Below are 17308 nucleotides of genomic sequence, written 5' to 3'. Positions count from 1 at the left end.
AGTTCAGAAGATGGCAAATTAAAAAAACTTCTACTAAAAGATCCAAAATGGGTGGAAGAGACAAGGGTATTTATAAATGAGTTCTCTGGATTAAATAATGGAACAGTTGACCACCAGACTTCTTTTACCTAGAGCACCTTTTGATAGAAAGTTGTTCCTCTTTTAATAATTGGCAGGATTCCCCCCCAAATATATGTCAATGTTTCCCCTGTTCACTTTTGTGTTTGCCACTGCAGCATTTAGATGCAAAGTTTTTTTAAACGATTAATGGTCTATTCTCTGAGATTATGTGGCCCAATAAATGCCCAAGACTTGCACTTCTCACTTTACATCTTTCAAAATTGGATGGTAGGCTAACACTACTAAATTTAAAGCTGTATTTTTGTGCCACCTTTGCATCCTTTTGCATAATTCTTCAGTTGGGAAAGGCTTTGATAATAGTCTGATATAGAAAATGATAAATTATCTAAACACACCACCAAATATACTTATACTTTGGCCAAGAGAGTAGTCGCACTGCACTGTGGGAGAAAATACCTGCCGACAATGAAGGGGTGGTTGTAGGAAATTAGGCTATGCAAAACTTTCTTTTTTCTTTTTCTCTTATCGCTTACATCGAAGATCCTGCAGGGAGGAAATGTATATTGTTGTACAACTCATGTATAAAGTATGTTTTCTATATATGGAGAAAGAATGGAAAACCCAATAAAGTTTGTTTAAAAAAAAAAGAAGAAGGGGTGGTTGTATGGCATTTCATACTGCAACACAAATAGTGAACTTTATGCCCAGTTGCAACCCTCAGCCTCTAGGCCACTTGATATTTGGCAGCACTTCAGGTCCTATTTATTTGCACAAACATCTAGGAGTTCACAAACTGAACAAGCCCCTTCATCGGACACTGTAGAGAATGAATAGTGAGGATATCATTGATAAATGTATATAGGGCTTGGAGGGAAACTAACCGATGTTAACAATTTCTTTTTACCTGCTCTGTAAAAATATGGACCATCATTGTTCTGTTGTGTATAAGGGAAAAATATAAAGAAAGTATTTAAAAAAAAATATATATATATATATATATATATATATATACACTTCTATAAATTATAAAAAAAGTATAGAAAATTGGATACATTATTAAATATTAAATTATAAAAAAAGTATATAAAATATATAATTTCTATTTACTTATATAAATATACTTATATATTATTATTTATACTTAAATATACTTAGAATGACTCACAATCCAGAACATTTACAAACAGTGCTCTCAAAGAAACGATAAATTCTTAAAGCATTTGGCTATACCCATGATCAACGTCAAAAACTATGGCTGGCTGTTACAAGATGTTGTAGTGTTAGAATAGAATGCATGAAAGATTTCATTTTGGGATCTCAGTGGAAATCGAGTAGTTCTTTTGAAAACCTAAATGTAGTGCGTAGAGTGTAGTTCTATTTATTAAACTAACAAATTAGGAGTCATCTTAGAATATCGGATTTGAGTAATTTGGAAATATCTTTCGAGCTTATTAATAAATTAGTTAGGGAACAACTGAATATGGGCTTAGGAGAATAGTATGCAAAGCTATGAGGCCACCCCATTGAGCCATATGCAGAGAATAACTAATAAGTGGGCAGTGGAGACTGAATTAATAATAAACAAAGCTATTTTGAAAACTGTAATTAAACTACAATTTCTCAAAATTAGGAGTGCCAAATATAGGCTAAAGCAATTTTTTGCCAAATTGTTGATATATCACTCACCTGATTTTCTGCACAGGATAAATGCTATAGCTGCTCTAACATGTTATAGATTATTTAAAGAAAATGCAGGTGAGTAGCTACATTTGTTTCTGGACTTGCCCCCACTTAACACATTTTTCGGAGGAAATCTTTAGCCTTATTAGTGGTCAGTTGAGTGCTGGTCCTAGAACCTGTCTGTTGGGGTACAATGGCCATATTAGGGAGGTTACAAAATTGAAAGCTTAGTTCATTTTTATTTCTATGATAGCGCCTAGGTCCAGAATTACTTATCCTTTGGAAATCAGGAAACAATCCCCCAGTTTCAAGGTTGGCTGAATGCAATGTAAAGAATTTCTCTACACATCCTCGGTAGGAATCCGTCTTGTAATGAGTCCATTGTTGAGTTGATATAATGAAATGCATGGATTTGGCATATACTGTCAATTTATAACTGGATTGTGAATGATTGCAAACTGTTGCGTATTAATTTTCAAACGTAATTTTTTGCAAGCGTAATTTATTTTTTATGCAACCCTTAGTATTGTTACATTGAAAATGAGATGTCTGTAGTACAAGCTCAACTGCTATTAAAAATCAGAGTCTAAAAAATCTCCCAATGAAACAAACAGGTTTCGAAATGCACCTATAAAGCCACAAGTGAGTTTCAATGTTGTTGGATGGAGCGCCTGTGGCAAGGAGTCGACTTGCACCATCCTTCAGATTGATTCCTGCCCCTTCCCACCCCGGGGGCCTGCCCTATCGTTTGGATACTATTGGTTTAGACCAATGTACTTTGTAGATCAGATAAAAAAGACAGTGGGTAAGACAGAAGGGATGTTTATGGACAGCGACCCACTGTGAGAAAGAGGAGAGACATCTACAGAACCATCACTGGTAAAGTGTCTGGCTAGCAATGTGTTAGGAGATATGTGGAGATGGAAACACATTGAAGGCGAGCTGCCTTCGCTGGAGTGGGCTTTGTGAGTGGAGCTAGCGGGGACAAGAGCCTCTAGTGTGAAGCCTATAGCAGGAATAGGAAAGCTGCTTCTGACATCTGTGCTTGTTGTGTGTCCAGTAAGGAACCACTTTTCCACATCACAAAAGTCACAATGGCACAGTGTAGCCATCTGTAAACTGCTGTGGCCCTGTACTGATCACTTGACTGATCATAAACAGTTTGAGCTGTTCATAGCAGGTGATAAACAATGTCACACTAGACGAGCGAGTTGGCTCTATGCTACTAGGACTGGTTAAGCAGCTCCCTTGAAAAAGTCCCATGACTGAATTAATATGTTCCTACCGCGGTACCACCACACCTTTCTCTATCACTTTGTCAGCTGAGAATAAGTTGGGGTCACAATGGAGGCCATGCTCGAAAGAAGAATGCAAGTGCCTTGTACATGGGAGAGCTTTACAATAGGTAGCCATAAACACAATAGATAGCCATAAAGGCAAGAGAAAATTGAAATACTCTTTAATGCTTTTAGTAATACATTACTCCCTGGTGGAGGTTATAGGTGACAGTGCCCGGTGACCCATCCAAAGAGAGTCCCAATATTGAAATTTAAACTGCTTTTTAAGTGTTGGTTCCAGAGTCTGTGGATGGGTCAAAAACAGAACTGATTCTGAAGGTTGTCACATCTGCTTTGTATACCATTGAAGAAGAGTGAATGTTACCAAATATTCCATTTAGCAAAAGGCAAACACTGGACAACCACTGACAAAGCCTGGGTGCATTTTCAGTAATAAATTAGATCAACTGGCTTTGGGGTGGGGGGTAGGGATAAAAAAATGAAAAATAAACGTATCTTGGCCAGCCGCCGCATGCCTCTCCTCCTTTCTCACTCTGCTGGCAGCACCAGAAGCACACAGGCTTCAGGACTCTCCCAGCCAATCACGACGCTGCATGAGCAGCGTCGTGATTGGTCCGAGTGGCCTGTTTGGCCACTCAGGCAGGTCCTGGGATCCTGGGCATGTTCTCAGCCAGGTAGAGAACATAGTAAGTGCGCATGAGGGTCGGCCAAACAGTCATGCGCACTTAGGGAGTGTAAACCACTCCTGCTCCCTCTGAAGACAGCGAGCCCAGCCCAGCCCAGCCCTGCCGTAACATGGCTTTGAGTGGCCCAGAAAAAAAAATGATAATAATGTCTTATTATCGTTTTTTTTCTTTTTAAATGCACTGCTCAAAGAGCAGTGGGGTGACGCTCCTCTGCCATTTTATTTGCAGCTAAATGAACCAATGTTTCTTCCACTGGCAATAAAAACAGAGAAGAATTGCCTTGTGTATACAATGCAGGTCTGAGCTAAAGAAGAAAATACAACAGAAAGTGTGATGATTGAGTGTACCTTTTAGATGGATAATAGTCCCTCATGTATTGCAATGGAACAACTTACTAGGAGGAGGGTTGACACACCAAACAGTCAGAAGTATAAGGTAAAACATATATACTTCTCTTGGCAGATCCAAGAGCGACTGACATTGCTGCAAAGCAACAGCTTAAGGGGGCGAATCAACAAAGGTAGTGGTTGAAGAGGGCTAACCAAAGGTCAGCTCGATGTATATTGTAAACAATAGGTTTAGCATTTAGCGGCTCCATCAAGCCAGACTTAAAAAGTACATTGAAAAACAATTGTCCTCATTTATCACTGCAAACTGAGTATTGAAAAGGGATCTTACCTGAGGAGTGATTCCACACCAGAAGTTGGAGTACAGGCTGCGAGAGTCCAACATGGGAGCCACAATTGTTTTGTTTTCGGCTATCAGCCGTTTCAGGGTTTGGGGGTTCGTCAGGAAATTGTCTGCATCCACAAACTAGGAAAAGCACAAAGAAGCAGGTGCGATTTTATGAGCACTGGACAAATATTAGGTTGCACAAACTTTAAAGAGGGATATACTGCGGTATATATGTGTATTCCTTGAATATTAGTAACAGTATACCAGAGGCATAGTTATGTGTCCCATGACTTCGATACAATAAGGACACAGGAGAATAAAGAAAATGTTTAGTGACGGCTGTTGAGAACCTAAAGAGATTTTACTCAGCAGAGTGGCGGGGACCGATGGTGATAAAAAATAAAAAAACAACATCAGGAGAGGCTCAAACCTATCATGAAGGACTCCAGAAGCAAAAACCTTGGTGTATTCAACTCCTTCACCTATGATATCATTAACCCATTCTTATCCGGTACCAAAATGTCCAACTAAAAGCCACACTTACTATTACACGTTTACTTTGCTTCTCTGTGATATTCGTGTAGGAAAGTTAAGACACGTGTATATAATGACACATATTGTGTCCCAGTGTCTATGTGTGTTCCTTCATTTTACCCTAATGGTTAAAATTAATAGTAGCACAATTGGAAATGATTGAACATTAGAATGTAGTATTCAGCAAAAAAAAATTGATTGTTAGTACTGTCCATCATCCTCATTTATTTTCCAGAATTCTCAGTAAAGGGCCTTGATGATAATTGAACAGTTCCTTTGGGTGTAGGTCTCATCACTCCATATATGATCTTCCAATCCTTATGGCATCCGAAGAATATATCATACTGCAGGTCTCTGTGGTATTGTTTACAGTAATCCAAGTACAGCCAACATGTTTCGCCCTCCTATGCAAACCAGAGGGTTTTTCAAGGCTCAGGTTATCCTGGTTCTTATGTTTATTGCATCTTATGCAGTCCGATGGGAGCCTTAAAGTAGTGTGTTCTCAATCTTTCAGATATTATAGTTTTTTGGTGCTATCTGTAATCGGTCTCTGTAGGTCTCCGGTAGCCATGAGAGGACACCGGAGACGTATAACTACTATTCACGAATAACACCTGGCATTAAGCCACATACTGAGAATGATGGACAGTACTAACAATCAATGTTTTTTGCGATTAACTCTTAATCCACTGTTCGATAACTTCCAATTGCGCTTCCATTAATTTTAACCATTAGGGTAACATTAAGGAATTTGAATACATTTTGCGAAATGAAAACTTCATATGGTAGAACTAACCTGGGGAGCAACAGAGCAACCGCAAATTATAAGGAAAATTGGGAGACGTTAAAAGTTTGTGTACATTAAGTTTAGATTTACATATTTTCAGTTATTCATATTACATTTTACACAGTGTTACAATTGTACGACATTTAACATATTTACAATTTTTAGCCATTGGAAGTTTAAGTATTTGCTCAGAATCACCTATTCATAAGTGAAATGTAAAGCCGGGATTAGAGTCAAGTTCCAAAGTTAACAACTCGGCAACTGAAGCAAATCCCCAGTAAAATTAATTGCACTGATTTTTGTTTTTTGATTGTTAGTAGAAGAAGCAAATGGATTCTGCGCCAACTTTATGCAGACCCTTTCCATGGTGAAACAGTGCAAGTCACTTTGCTCCCTCCGCCCCTTCACGAAGTTGCTCAGATTAATTTTCTTCTTTTTATCCCAATGTGCAAAATATTTTCTCGATGCAATCTAGGGTACCCTTCCTACACTGACAGAATGTCAGAACCCACAGCATTAAATTCATTTTTTTACAAAAACATGATTAATTATTAATTATTGTTCAAGGACATCCTCCTTGGACAAGAAATACCAATATCTGTAGAAAAGCTGTGTTTCCACAGAAAAGCCTGTATTTCTGTATAAATACCTCATTTCTTGTACAAGGTCTCCATTTCTGTACAAGAGTCCAATTTCTGTACAGAGGCCTCTATTTCTGAACTAGGCCTCCGTTTCTGTGCAGGGCCTTTATTTCCTCAGAAGGACTCAATGTCACTGCAAGACCTTAATTTCAGCCCAGGGTGTTGAGTACTTCACAGGACCTACATTTCAGTAAAAAGATTTGCATTCCTATATAAGGGCTTCATTCTGTGTTTTGTTTCCATTTCCACATATGGACTCCATTTAAGTTCACACAAAGAGATGATGGACGGAGCGCTGAAACTTTTCAGACACTCACCCCCAGTCACAGATCTTGCTCACTTTGCCACTGGATTCAAGCTAGCCTGGTTGATAAGGGGTGTTACCCCGAAACTGCTCCCAGGATGCTTGTTTCCAGTCCAGGAAAGACCTGGCTTGGCAGTTTGGGCTGGACTGTTCCCATGAGGTACAGGGTCAAGACTGATTTGCATATGGCTGGGTCTGAACTGAAGTGGCGAAGTGAGCTAAAGAACGATGATGGATTCAACCCAGATCTGTGACTGGGGGTGAGTGTCTGAAAAGGTTCAGTGCTCCGTCCATCATCTCCTTGTGTTTGCTCCATTTAAGTTCATCTGTTTCAGTAAGGGACTTCTGTTTCAGTAATTGTCTGTGGAAGGTAAGTGTTGCCATGAGAAACTCTCTTTCGGTACAAATCTTTTAATTTTAGTACAAGGCCAGCATTTAATAGCACATCTCTATTTTGAAAACAAAGCAACAATTTCCGTACTGTCATCACACACTATGTCTTCCACTTACGATATTGTGCCAGATAAACAAAGAGTCAAGTTGCAAATGGGAGGTGCAAACTGTGGACCAATAATTGGCAAACTGACTCTGATTTTTCAATGTCACCTCTATACTAATAGGTTGTGTCACAACATTTCCAGTGACAGGGGTTTTCCGACCCACCTGCCTAATGAATATTAATTAGGCAGACCACTATTTGTGCTATCCCATGATTGGCTACAAACACTTGGATGGTGGCCTGCTAGGACCAACAGGCCACCATTAATGTGTTTGTATTTCCAAACAAGAAACTTTTTTTTTAAAGAAGCTCATTTTCCTTAAAGGAACTAATCCTGCTTAGAAAGGAATATGCTACTTACCAGTATGCATCTGTTCTTGGCATGTAGAGCTGCAGAGCCACACACTAGGATACTAGATCGCCATCTGGTGTTGGGCTCGGATGCTTGCAGGTTGTTGTTGTCTTCGGAAGAAGTTTTTGTGGTCACGAGATAGGTGACTCCTCCCTTGGACGACAATGCGCATGGGCATCAACTCCATCGTCAGATTGTTTTTCGCCATGATGGGAAATGATGGAGTTTGTAGAAAAGAGAGAGATGTCCATGTGTGATGTCTAAGTAAGACAATGCTGGAACAGATACAGACTTTGTGGTGGTCACTGTGCGTAAATTTTGCTCCACACTGGGGGCATTTTTTGAAAGGCGTCCTTTCCATGAGCCGTAGGCCTCACGGCGTGGATAGGCCCAGCGGCCCGCGTCGACGTCCGGAATCGAGCCGATGAAATCAATGTCGAGGATGAAGGTACTTCGATGTTTTGTGGAAGTTTTTCGCTTCGAAAAGCTTGGAATTGAGATTTCCAAACGGAGTGGAAAAGTTGCATCCGAACCCAATGGCGGAAAAAAACAATCTGACGATGGAGTTGATGCCCATATGCATTGTCGTCCAAGGGAGGAGTCACCTATCTCGTGACCACAAAGACTTCTTCCGAAGACAACAACAACCTGCAAGCATTCGAGCCCAACGCCAGATGGCGATCTACTATCCTAGTGTGTGATCTGCAGCTTATATGCCTCGAACAAAGGTTTCCCGCAGTGTTTAATTTGTAAAATAATAAGTGCCAGGGCCCTGACCAGGAGGCCACTGCAGCTTGCACCACCCATTGCCCTTGACATTGCTGCCAATGGTGGTACCAAAACAACTGCTAACCATCTCCTGCAAGTGCGATAGTTCAGATTATTCCCGGTCCCCAAAGCTAAAGAAATGGCAGGGGGAGGAAGGTATTAATATTTTTAATATATATTATATTCATAAACAACTTTTGTTCTGCTCATCTCTAAATTAAATGAGTAGCCCCACCATGTGAAAGAGTGTCATAAGGATGGTGATGACAATTAAGTGCCGGTGCCGAGCACCGGAAAACAATTATGTGCCAGTGCTGAGCACCGGAAACCACTGGCTCAAATTAAGCACTATTTTTCTGTAGGATAACATCAAGTTTGGGGTGGGGACGAACTGGGGGATAAAGCTAGTAAACTCCTAGCATGGTTGGATAAAAAAGAGTGAGCTAGTAAATGGGTGGCACAGCTCCAGCTAGAAGATGGCGATATGACGGTGGAACCCCAGCAAATAGCTGAGGCCTTCGCAACACATTATAAAAAGGTATACACCCGAACAGCCACTGCCGCGGTGGAGGAAAATTTTGAATTCCTCAAACACATAAAAATGCCCACACTGTCCCCTACTGCGGCTGCGACTCTAGAAAAGGACCTGATTCCGGAAGACCTAGAGCTGGCAATAGGCGCATTACATACGGGGAAAGCTTTAGGGCCCAATGGAATTCAGGTGGAATTTTACAAGAAAGCAGCGCCTTGCATCGTACCACACTTACTTAATATGTACACAGACAGTTTAGAAAAGGGAATCCTACCCAGGGATCAGCGCCTGGCCACCATAGAGGAAATTCACAAGCCCGGCAAGCTACCGCATGAATGTATGTCGTACAGACCAATCTCCTTAATTAACGCAGAAGCGGAAATACTGGCAAAGACACTTGACATGCGATTGCAGCCACATCTTGCCACTGTGATCCACCCTGGATCAATCCGGATTTATGGCAAATCGGAACACCGCACTTAATTTGAGGCGCTTGCATGGTGTCACTCTGCGTAGCCCTACTATAGAGGAGGACGCAGTTATTTTATCGCTTGATGCACTAATAGCGTTTGACCTAGTCGAATGGCCCTTCTTATTTGCGGTCCTTCGACACCTAGGATTCGGTCCTAAATTCTGTGCCTGGGTCCAGCTACTCTATACACAGCCCTTGGCGCAAGTTGTAGTGAACAGCCATATATCGACAGACTTCCTGTTAGGTGGAGGGGCACGGCACGGCAGTCCCCTATCGCCACTGCTCTTTGCGCTGGTATTTGAGCCACTGGCTGCGTCAAGACCCGGCCATACATGGACTGAAATGGGCCATGGGCTGGGAAGACCGCATTTCACTTTATGCGGACGATATACTGCTATACCTGGCATCTCTGGCGCGCACGATTAACTGCCTGTTGGACATATGTGCATCACATGGACGGGTATCCAGTTACACCATAAACTGGGCAAAATCACTTCTCTACCTACTGCACAGCTCCCAACCATGGCTTCCACGGGGATGTGACATTCAGATAGCTGATGGGGGATTTAAGTACCTAGGGATATATGTAATACACAATAAAACACAATTCATTGCTGAAAACCTCACAAAGCCCCTGATGAGGTTCCGTCGAGACGGCAAACATTGGCGCTCTCTCCCGCTAACGCTACTGTGGAGAGTAGCCCTCTTTAAAATGATGGTGCTCCCAAGATTCCTGTATGCACTACAAAATACACCATTTCCCGTCCCTCCAACATATTTTATGGAGATAAATGCAGAAGTGACTAGTTTGTTATGGGACGGAAAAGCGCCACGCGTAGCCCTAAATAAACTCACGAGACGTTGGTATGACGGTGGCATTGCCCTCCCCGATATTTCATTATACTATTGGGCTTCACAGCTCTTTGTCATAAATCTATGGCTTCACATATCCCAAGATGACCCAGCATATCGCATGGATAGACACCTCCTAGGAACTGCGGGGATTATGGGGGCACTATAAAATAGCAGGGCTCGAAAAATGTACTCGCCCGCTCGCAAATGCGAGTCAATTTCTTTCAGGGCGAGACAGTTTTCAGGCCTACTTGACCGGCCTGGCGAGTGAGCTCTGTCGCTGTGCTAAAGTGCAGTGCCGGTAGAAGACTCTAGAGGGCAGCTGGGTGAAATGTTCAGGAACTGCCGTGACAAAAAGCGGGAAAATCAAAGGTGCTGATTGCAACGCGGGCTCGGTCTGCTGAGGCCTAGTTGCAATCAGCCAATCAGATAGTAGCTAATCTCCGCACAGTAAAGTGTATAGTAGCATGTTTACACACTTCTCATTGGCTGATTACAATGAGAAGCGGCAGGATATTCTGCCTAGGCAGCGTGTAAACTGCCTTTGCCAACCCCGTACCCAATTCACTTGACCGGAGGCAGGCCATGAACGACACTGGTGCCTTAGCGGAGCAGAAGTTCTCCTGCACCTGGGGTGTTTAACCATGATCCTGGGAGCCCTGCGAGTGTAGCTCTGCCCGTGATGTAAGCCTGCGCCTGCCAAGGATGGCTCGATCTCTCTGCGGGGGCCCTGAGGTAGGTGCGCTTGGATGGGGACACAGCCCCAGGGGCTTTTGCTTCGATTGTTGGGTGGGGGGGCTTTGAAGGGGATTAACGCACAGCGGGGGATATTGTTAAGCTTGTTATTGTTTCAGACTTAGTCTTCTATCCTGGAAAAGCACAAACTTGCCTGCAACGTAAATAAACCTAGTTGACTAGAAATTAGGCATTCACATTGGGATAATAATTAACATGTGCGATCACATTAGCACTGCGAACTGCCTCTGATCAGAAGGTTGATAGTGCTCAGAGAACTACAACTAGATGAGGCACATGAGAAAGGTGAAGTTTGCTTTGCAGTTTCGAAATCTCATTCATGAAATCTACTTAGAGGGCGGCACAGGCGGCCAGAGGGCACTCACTGCACATGCCTCTTTCAGTGGCAGTTCGTGAGGTGCCAACAAGCTGCCTGCGGTGCCCATCAAGGAGCCAGGTGTCAGCGCAGGAAATTGTGTGTTTTCTCACAACTTAGAAGTTGGATTACCCAGCTCTACAATGCGGGTGCAGTCAGGGGTGCACCGGCGGGATGCAGAGGGTTATGATTCCCTTTGTTATTTTTATTACAAAAATATTTAGCTGCATAATACGATCTATAGTAAGGAAGGAGTGAATGGGTGGGTTGGCAAAGATAAAAGTGGTATAAATATAAGGAGGCTGGAGAAAAGTGGACAAGAACAAAAATATATGTCCACTTCAAATTGTACAACTAACCACGTTAAACGCATATCTTTTTATTTCCCTGGGTTATTCTCTGCAATTAACTGTATATGAAGCACGACAGTTCACGAGGAGGACCTGGCTGGCGCAGACTTTATTAAGTTGAAAGGCCAGGCCGTGGAGCCCACCAGGAAGTGAAACAGATGTAGGGGCAGGTTATAATCAGAATCTATGGTGTGAAATCGCACTGAGAGACTTCACCGTCGCTTGACAGACAGGTCCCCACGTCAATTAAATGTTAAGCACCAGTAAAGGACGGTGCCCGAGAGGTAATGATCATGAATACGGCTGCAATGCCCACAAGGCATTATGCAGCATGGCTAATATTCACACAAAATGCCTTCCAAAGGAGAAGAAAATAATTTAGTTCTGCTTGATTCCTACATACTACGTTTACACCAAGTGCAGAGTTTATTTTCTAATAAAGCAGTGATGGAAAATGACGATCTCATGTCACGAGCAAGCAGGGCAGATTGTTTATATGGCCCTAGTTGTGCTTACACAGCATGCCTGGTCTGATAGCAGGGACATAAAATACAAATGCAAGACCCCATAAAAACGTTCCAGTCATACACTTACTTCTGTTCCAAGTCATGGTGCGATCTGCCCTTTCCTAGGCCAAGCTCTAGTATGTTTAAGGTACAGTGGTGTACCAGAGTACTACTAAGAGTATTAATCTGGGGCCGCACTCTACTATGTTTAATGTACAGTAGTGTACCCGAGTACTGCTAAGAGGAAGTACTTGGGTAATAAATAAAAAATTTGCTGTTTACAATTTAGTTGGCCAAAGTTTTCTTGGGTTGTTGGTGCTGCAAATGTTTTGAAGAAAATTTGTATGCAACCAATTTGTGGGTCGAGTGCATTGACGATAGGTCGAGTAGAAAATTCTAGTCACTAGACCTGCAGGTCAGGTAAGATTTTTAAGATTAGTCGAGCCCTGAATAATGTCAGGAAGAACAACCTCACAGGTCCAACGGCACTCACTATCCAAATATGGTTTGCACCGCAATGAGCGATGGGTTAGGAGGGAGTAACAACGCAGGCCATGCCATTATGGGATACAAAACAACTGGGCACACTACACAACACAAAGGGCTTTCGGCAGTGGGACCTGATAGGAATCTCGAAGGTGGGAGATCTGTGGAAAAAGGGGAACTGGTCACATTCGCCCAATTACAGATCACATATGATCTGACACAAACGGAAATATTCCGATACATGAAGATCAGACACGCACTCATGGCACTAATTCCACAGGGTACACTGCTCAAAGAATCTTCGCCATTGGAGGATAGACTCCTGACAGATCACCTCACCAAAAAGGCTCCATCCCAAACGTATCGGAAACTTATAAATAATCATCCAGACCCCACAGCAGCCCTTAAAGCCAAATGGGAACTGGAAGTAGGTGAATTGGATGACGCAGACTGGCAAGAGGCACTTGCGTTCCCGAAGGAGGTTGCGATATCGTCCAAACTCAAGTTTGTGCAATTAAAAATCTTACATTGCACTTATTATACTCGGACCCGCCTACACAAAATTAACCAGACAGACACACCACTCTGCCTCAGACAATGCTGTGCACCAGGCACACTCTTCCACACCCTCTAGCTTTGCCCAGAGATTGCGAGTTACTGGAGTGCGGTACTGCGCACACTCTCACAAGTCACGAAGGTCACGATTCTCGCAGAACCGAAAAGGTGCCTTCCTAATGTGTGGGAACCTACGGATCTCAACGACGCAGCACAGGACTGGGTGACAATAGGCATGGCATTGGCAAAGCGTAATATTGCACAACACTGGGGATCCCGACAAACCCCTACCCTCCACCAGTGGTGCAAAGACATGGACGGTGCAATGATAGTGGAGAAATCAGTCTATGTGCACAGAGGTTCTCCCAAAAAATGGACACGGGTGTGGGGAGGGTGGAATACTTACCGTGGGAATATATGTGAACCCCCGCTTGAAGAATCACTGTCAGAAACAAGTGACTGACTGGACCAAAATAGAAAATAGGTGTGAGATGTCATGCATACCGATTGTCCACGAACTAGAGCCCGCACGTACCTCTCTCACTGTGATATTTCTGCTAGTGAACTATTGTATAACTTGCTGAGTCACTCTATATGTACCATCACATATAACTGGAATGTATTCAATTGTTCTTTCATTCAAAATGTCAATAAAAAAGGTTTAGAAAATAAAATAAAAGGTTTGGGGTCGGGTTAAGGGAAAGCAGGCACTGCTCCACTCTACTACTTCCTATTAAGTTGCCAAGACCATTCACAAAGAGGAACGCGTCCACATAAGGCACATTCCTTTTTCAAATCAGTTGCCATAACCTTTGAGGTGTCAACTGAACATTAGTTTGTGCCCAAACAAGCCATTCTAAACCCTTCACTCTGACTCTTCCCCCTCCATCCTCCCTTTCACTCATCCCAAGCCTCCTCCTAGTGCTATGACCTAAAAAAAAAAAAATCTAAATCCTTCCCTCTTCTATTTCTCCACTATCGTTTTAATCCAAATAACATACTAACATGTCCCCCACTCAAATCAATTTCATATTTCACTATAGTAATTCGCCACTAATTCTTTATGGGTTTCCGGAGTAGCGTGCTAATCAACCAAAAAACCACCTCAACATCTATGTAAATGCAAACCTTTTCCCTCTTCTATCCCTCCACTATCCTTCCCAATCCAAATAACTGATTAACATATCTTCCGCTCAAATTACTTTCATATTTCACTATACTAATTCAACACTAATCCTCTATGGGTTCCGTTGTAGCATGCTACTCACCAAAAAAGCACTTCAATACCTCATCAGGAGTAGCAAGTGCTATATAAATGCAAACCTTTTCCTTCCATCCATCCCCCACCCTTCTCAATCCAAATAGCTGACTAACATACCCACCACTCGAATTACTTTGATATTTCTCTATACTAATTCACCACTAATCCTTTATGGGTTCCGGAGTAGCGTGCACTCGCCGAAAAAGCGCTTCGACACCTAGTCAGGGGTAGTAAGAGCTACATGAATGCAATTACAATACAATTACAATACAGTTGCTCACCACTGCTACACAGAATACCGAATCACAATTAGGACAGAAGGCTTCTAAAGCTGCCCGTGATGCTCAGAGGGAAAATGCATGTGCTGCAGACGTATCAGTAACCTGCAGGTCACTAATTCAAGTCCTGCAGGGGCCAACTCATTCTTTCATCCTTCCACACGGGACAAAATAAATACTATTGAGTGGCATATGCTGGCCGGGATCAGAATCCCTACACCAAATTTTTAATATGAACATTACCAATATGTAGTCTGCCCATTTTTCTCTCGCAGCTTTCAGTGCGGCCTGCCGCAGCTTCATGACGTGAGCAAATCGCGAGGCTGGCCAATGCTTGGGTCCAATTTCATCTGGATATGACCTAGAAGACAATGAAATTGTCAGTCTATTTTTATAAACTTGGACAGGATCAACATGGGCAAACTAATCAGTCACCTATTGACTGACACAAGGCTGACAACTGCACCATCCCAGAAATGCCCTATTGCTTCCTCAACACACCTGCGGTGGAATAAGACATTGAATACTTGCATTGTGGCAAAATATTGACCACTTATGAATTGTCATTTAACGTTATTTATATACCACTGATTGTGCAGAATGATTTTAGCAATGCTCCAAGCATGCCAATCTCGAACTGTGCACATTCTCTTAAAATACTGCTTGATTTTGAAGAATTTACTGTATTTTTCCGTCTTGACCATTACCAGCTTCAACAATATAAATTGAAGTATTGCATGTATGTTGGAATGTACTAAGATGAGGTCATATGTTCCCCCTCTGTAGTGTGTTTCCAACACCTGAGTGTAATCTGTCGTATAGATATGAATGTAACTGTTTGTTCTTGTTTATCAATGTTCTGTTCCTTTTTCCATGAGATCATAATGGATGCTCCCCGAAATGCTTGAATAATGTTTTTTCTATATTTTGGTATGCCCACCTGACCAAAGAAATACATTAAAAAGTGTTACATTCATGGCAATTCTCATGTTGTCATTTTTAATCCTGGTCAATTTTGTTATCCTCGTCACAGAGCTATGGTCACTGTCTGCTTTACGTAGACTTGCGTGGTCCGCATCCTTGAGTGTTTCGAACAGATATAAAAACAGGCATTTGCAATGCGATAGGTCTCACCTTTGCGAGAGTTTAAGCTATTGGCCCAAGATAGCCGGCCGAACAGTCATGAGCACTTAGAGAGTACCACCACTCCGCCCCCTGCGCTGCCCAGCCCCGCCCCGCAAAACTGCCTCAGCACGGAAAAATAAAATGATAATAACCTTGCATTATTATAATTTTATTTTTCCATTTTTTACAGTGCTGAAAGGCAGTGGGGTGACGACGCTCCTCCCCTGCGAGTGAACCCTCCTACAGTGTCAAGATCACAGGGGGGACACCCAGGGGAGTGTAGGGCACTGCTTAGGGGCCAGGTAGAAAGATGCCTCTGTAAATACATTGAAAGGCTAAGAAGGAAAACTTGATCTGAATCCTGACATTAATAGGAAGCCACTGAGCACATTTTCTGGATCAAAGATTCTGCCTCTTTTCTTATGTCGTGCAACAAGCTGCACAGCTTCATTTTGGGATTGTAGTAGCTGCTCAGCAGAGCACACGTCAAACCTGCATATAGAGCATTATAGAAGTCAATGCCAGATTTCATGGTATTCTGCACTACTAATGTTGGCTTATTCACATCCAAAAGTGGCAAATGTGTCTTAGTTTGGCAAGTAAAAAAGTGCAGTTCTTGACCACATTATCTGAACTGGGAGCCACAGTCATGTCAACATTGAACACGACGCCTAGGTTTTTAACTTTCAGAGGTCTCCTTGTACAGGGGCGTAGCTTCCATTAGTGCAGCAGATGCAGTGCACTGGGCCCAGAGGCCTGAGGGGCCCACCGAACCCTGATTATTGCTGTATTTCATAATTCAAACAGCAGCTGAGGGGCCATTTACTTCCTTGCACTAGGACCTATGACATGCCGGCTACCTGATTACCCTTGTAGTTTTCACAAATGACAACCGAGAAGGAGGTAAATACTTAATCCATCCTCCTAAAGTCAGTCCTTAACTGGAGGATGCAGATGAGTGGTAGTGGTACCTTTGCCCCTTTTCCCTGAAGTGTAAACCATCACGGGCCCAGCCGGTGTCTATACAGAGTTGCAAAGCAGCTCATTCACTGGGAGTGAGGCGGTCCGTGTCTCTGTACAGGCACCAGATATTTTCAGAATTGCAAAAAAAGATTTTTGTAGGTTCGGAACCTTTATAGTTAGTGAGAATTTTTGGAGGTGCACAATATAATGAGTTGTGGCGAACTAATGCAGTTTTTGCAATGCAAAGGGTCAGTTTCCTGAAGGCCAAGAGTCTGCTTTGGATCACATAGAGTGTGATACAATGAGAGAAGCAGTGCTTAATGTGAGCCAGTGGTTTCCGGTGCTGGGCACCCACTTAATTGGTTTCCGGTGCCCAGCACCAGCACTTAAATGTCAACACCGCACTTATGACAGTCTGCCACACGATGGCGCTGCTGATCTAATTTAGAGTTGCGCAGAATAATGGCTGTTTATAAATACAATATACATTAAAAATTACAAATAACTGCCCC

The 17308-nt window shown here is 42.6% G+C and overlaps 1 protein-coding gene across 2 annotated transcripts in view; it reads right to left on the bottom strand.

Moving 5' to 3' along the window:
* Nucleotides 1–17308, bottom strand: part of COLGALT2 (collagen beta(1-O)galactosyltransferase 2) — a 319704-nt gene that overhangs the window by 84491 nt on the left and 217905 nt on the right. For both annotated transcript variants that reach the window (XM_085601533.1, XM_085601531.1), the window contains exons 3-4: nucleotides 14952–15069; nucleotides 4424–4558 (exon numbers count right to left, since the gene is read on the bottom strand). In XM_085601533.1, coding sequence (XP_085457659.1) covers nucleotides 4424–4558; nucleotides 14952–15069 — 253 coding nt within the window. The remainder of the gene's footprint in view (nucleotides 1–4423; nucleotides 4559–14951; nucleotides 15070–17308) is intronic.

Source organism: Triturus cristatus, chromosome 4_2, assembly GCF_964204655.1.
Source record: "Triturus cristatus chromosome 4_2, aTriCri1.1, whole genome shotgun sequence".
In the NCBI taxonomy this organism is placed as follows: domain Eukaryota; kingdom Metazoa; phylum Chordata; class Amphibia; order Caudata; family Salamandridae; genus Triturus; species Triturus cristatus.
Note: the sequence above shows the minus strand (reverse complement) of the source record. Positions and strands in the feature narration are given on the sequence as shown.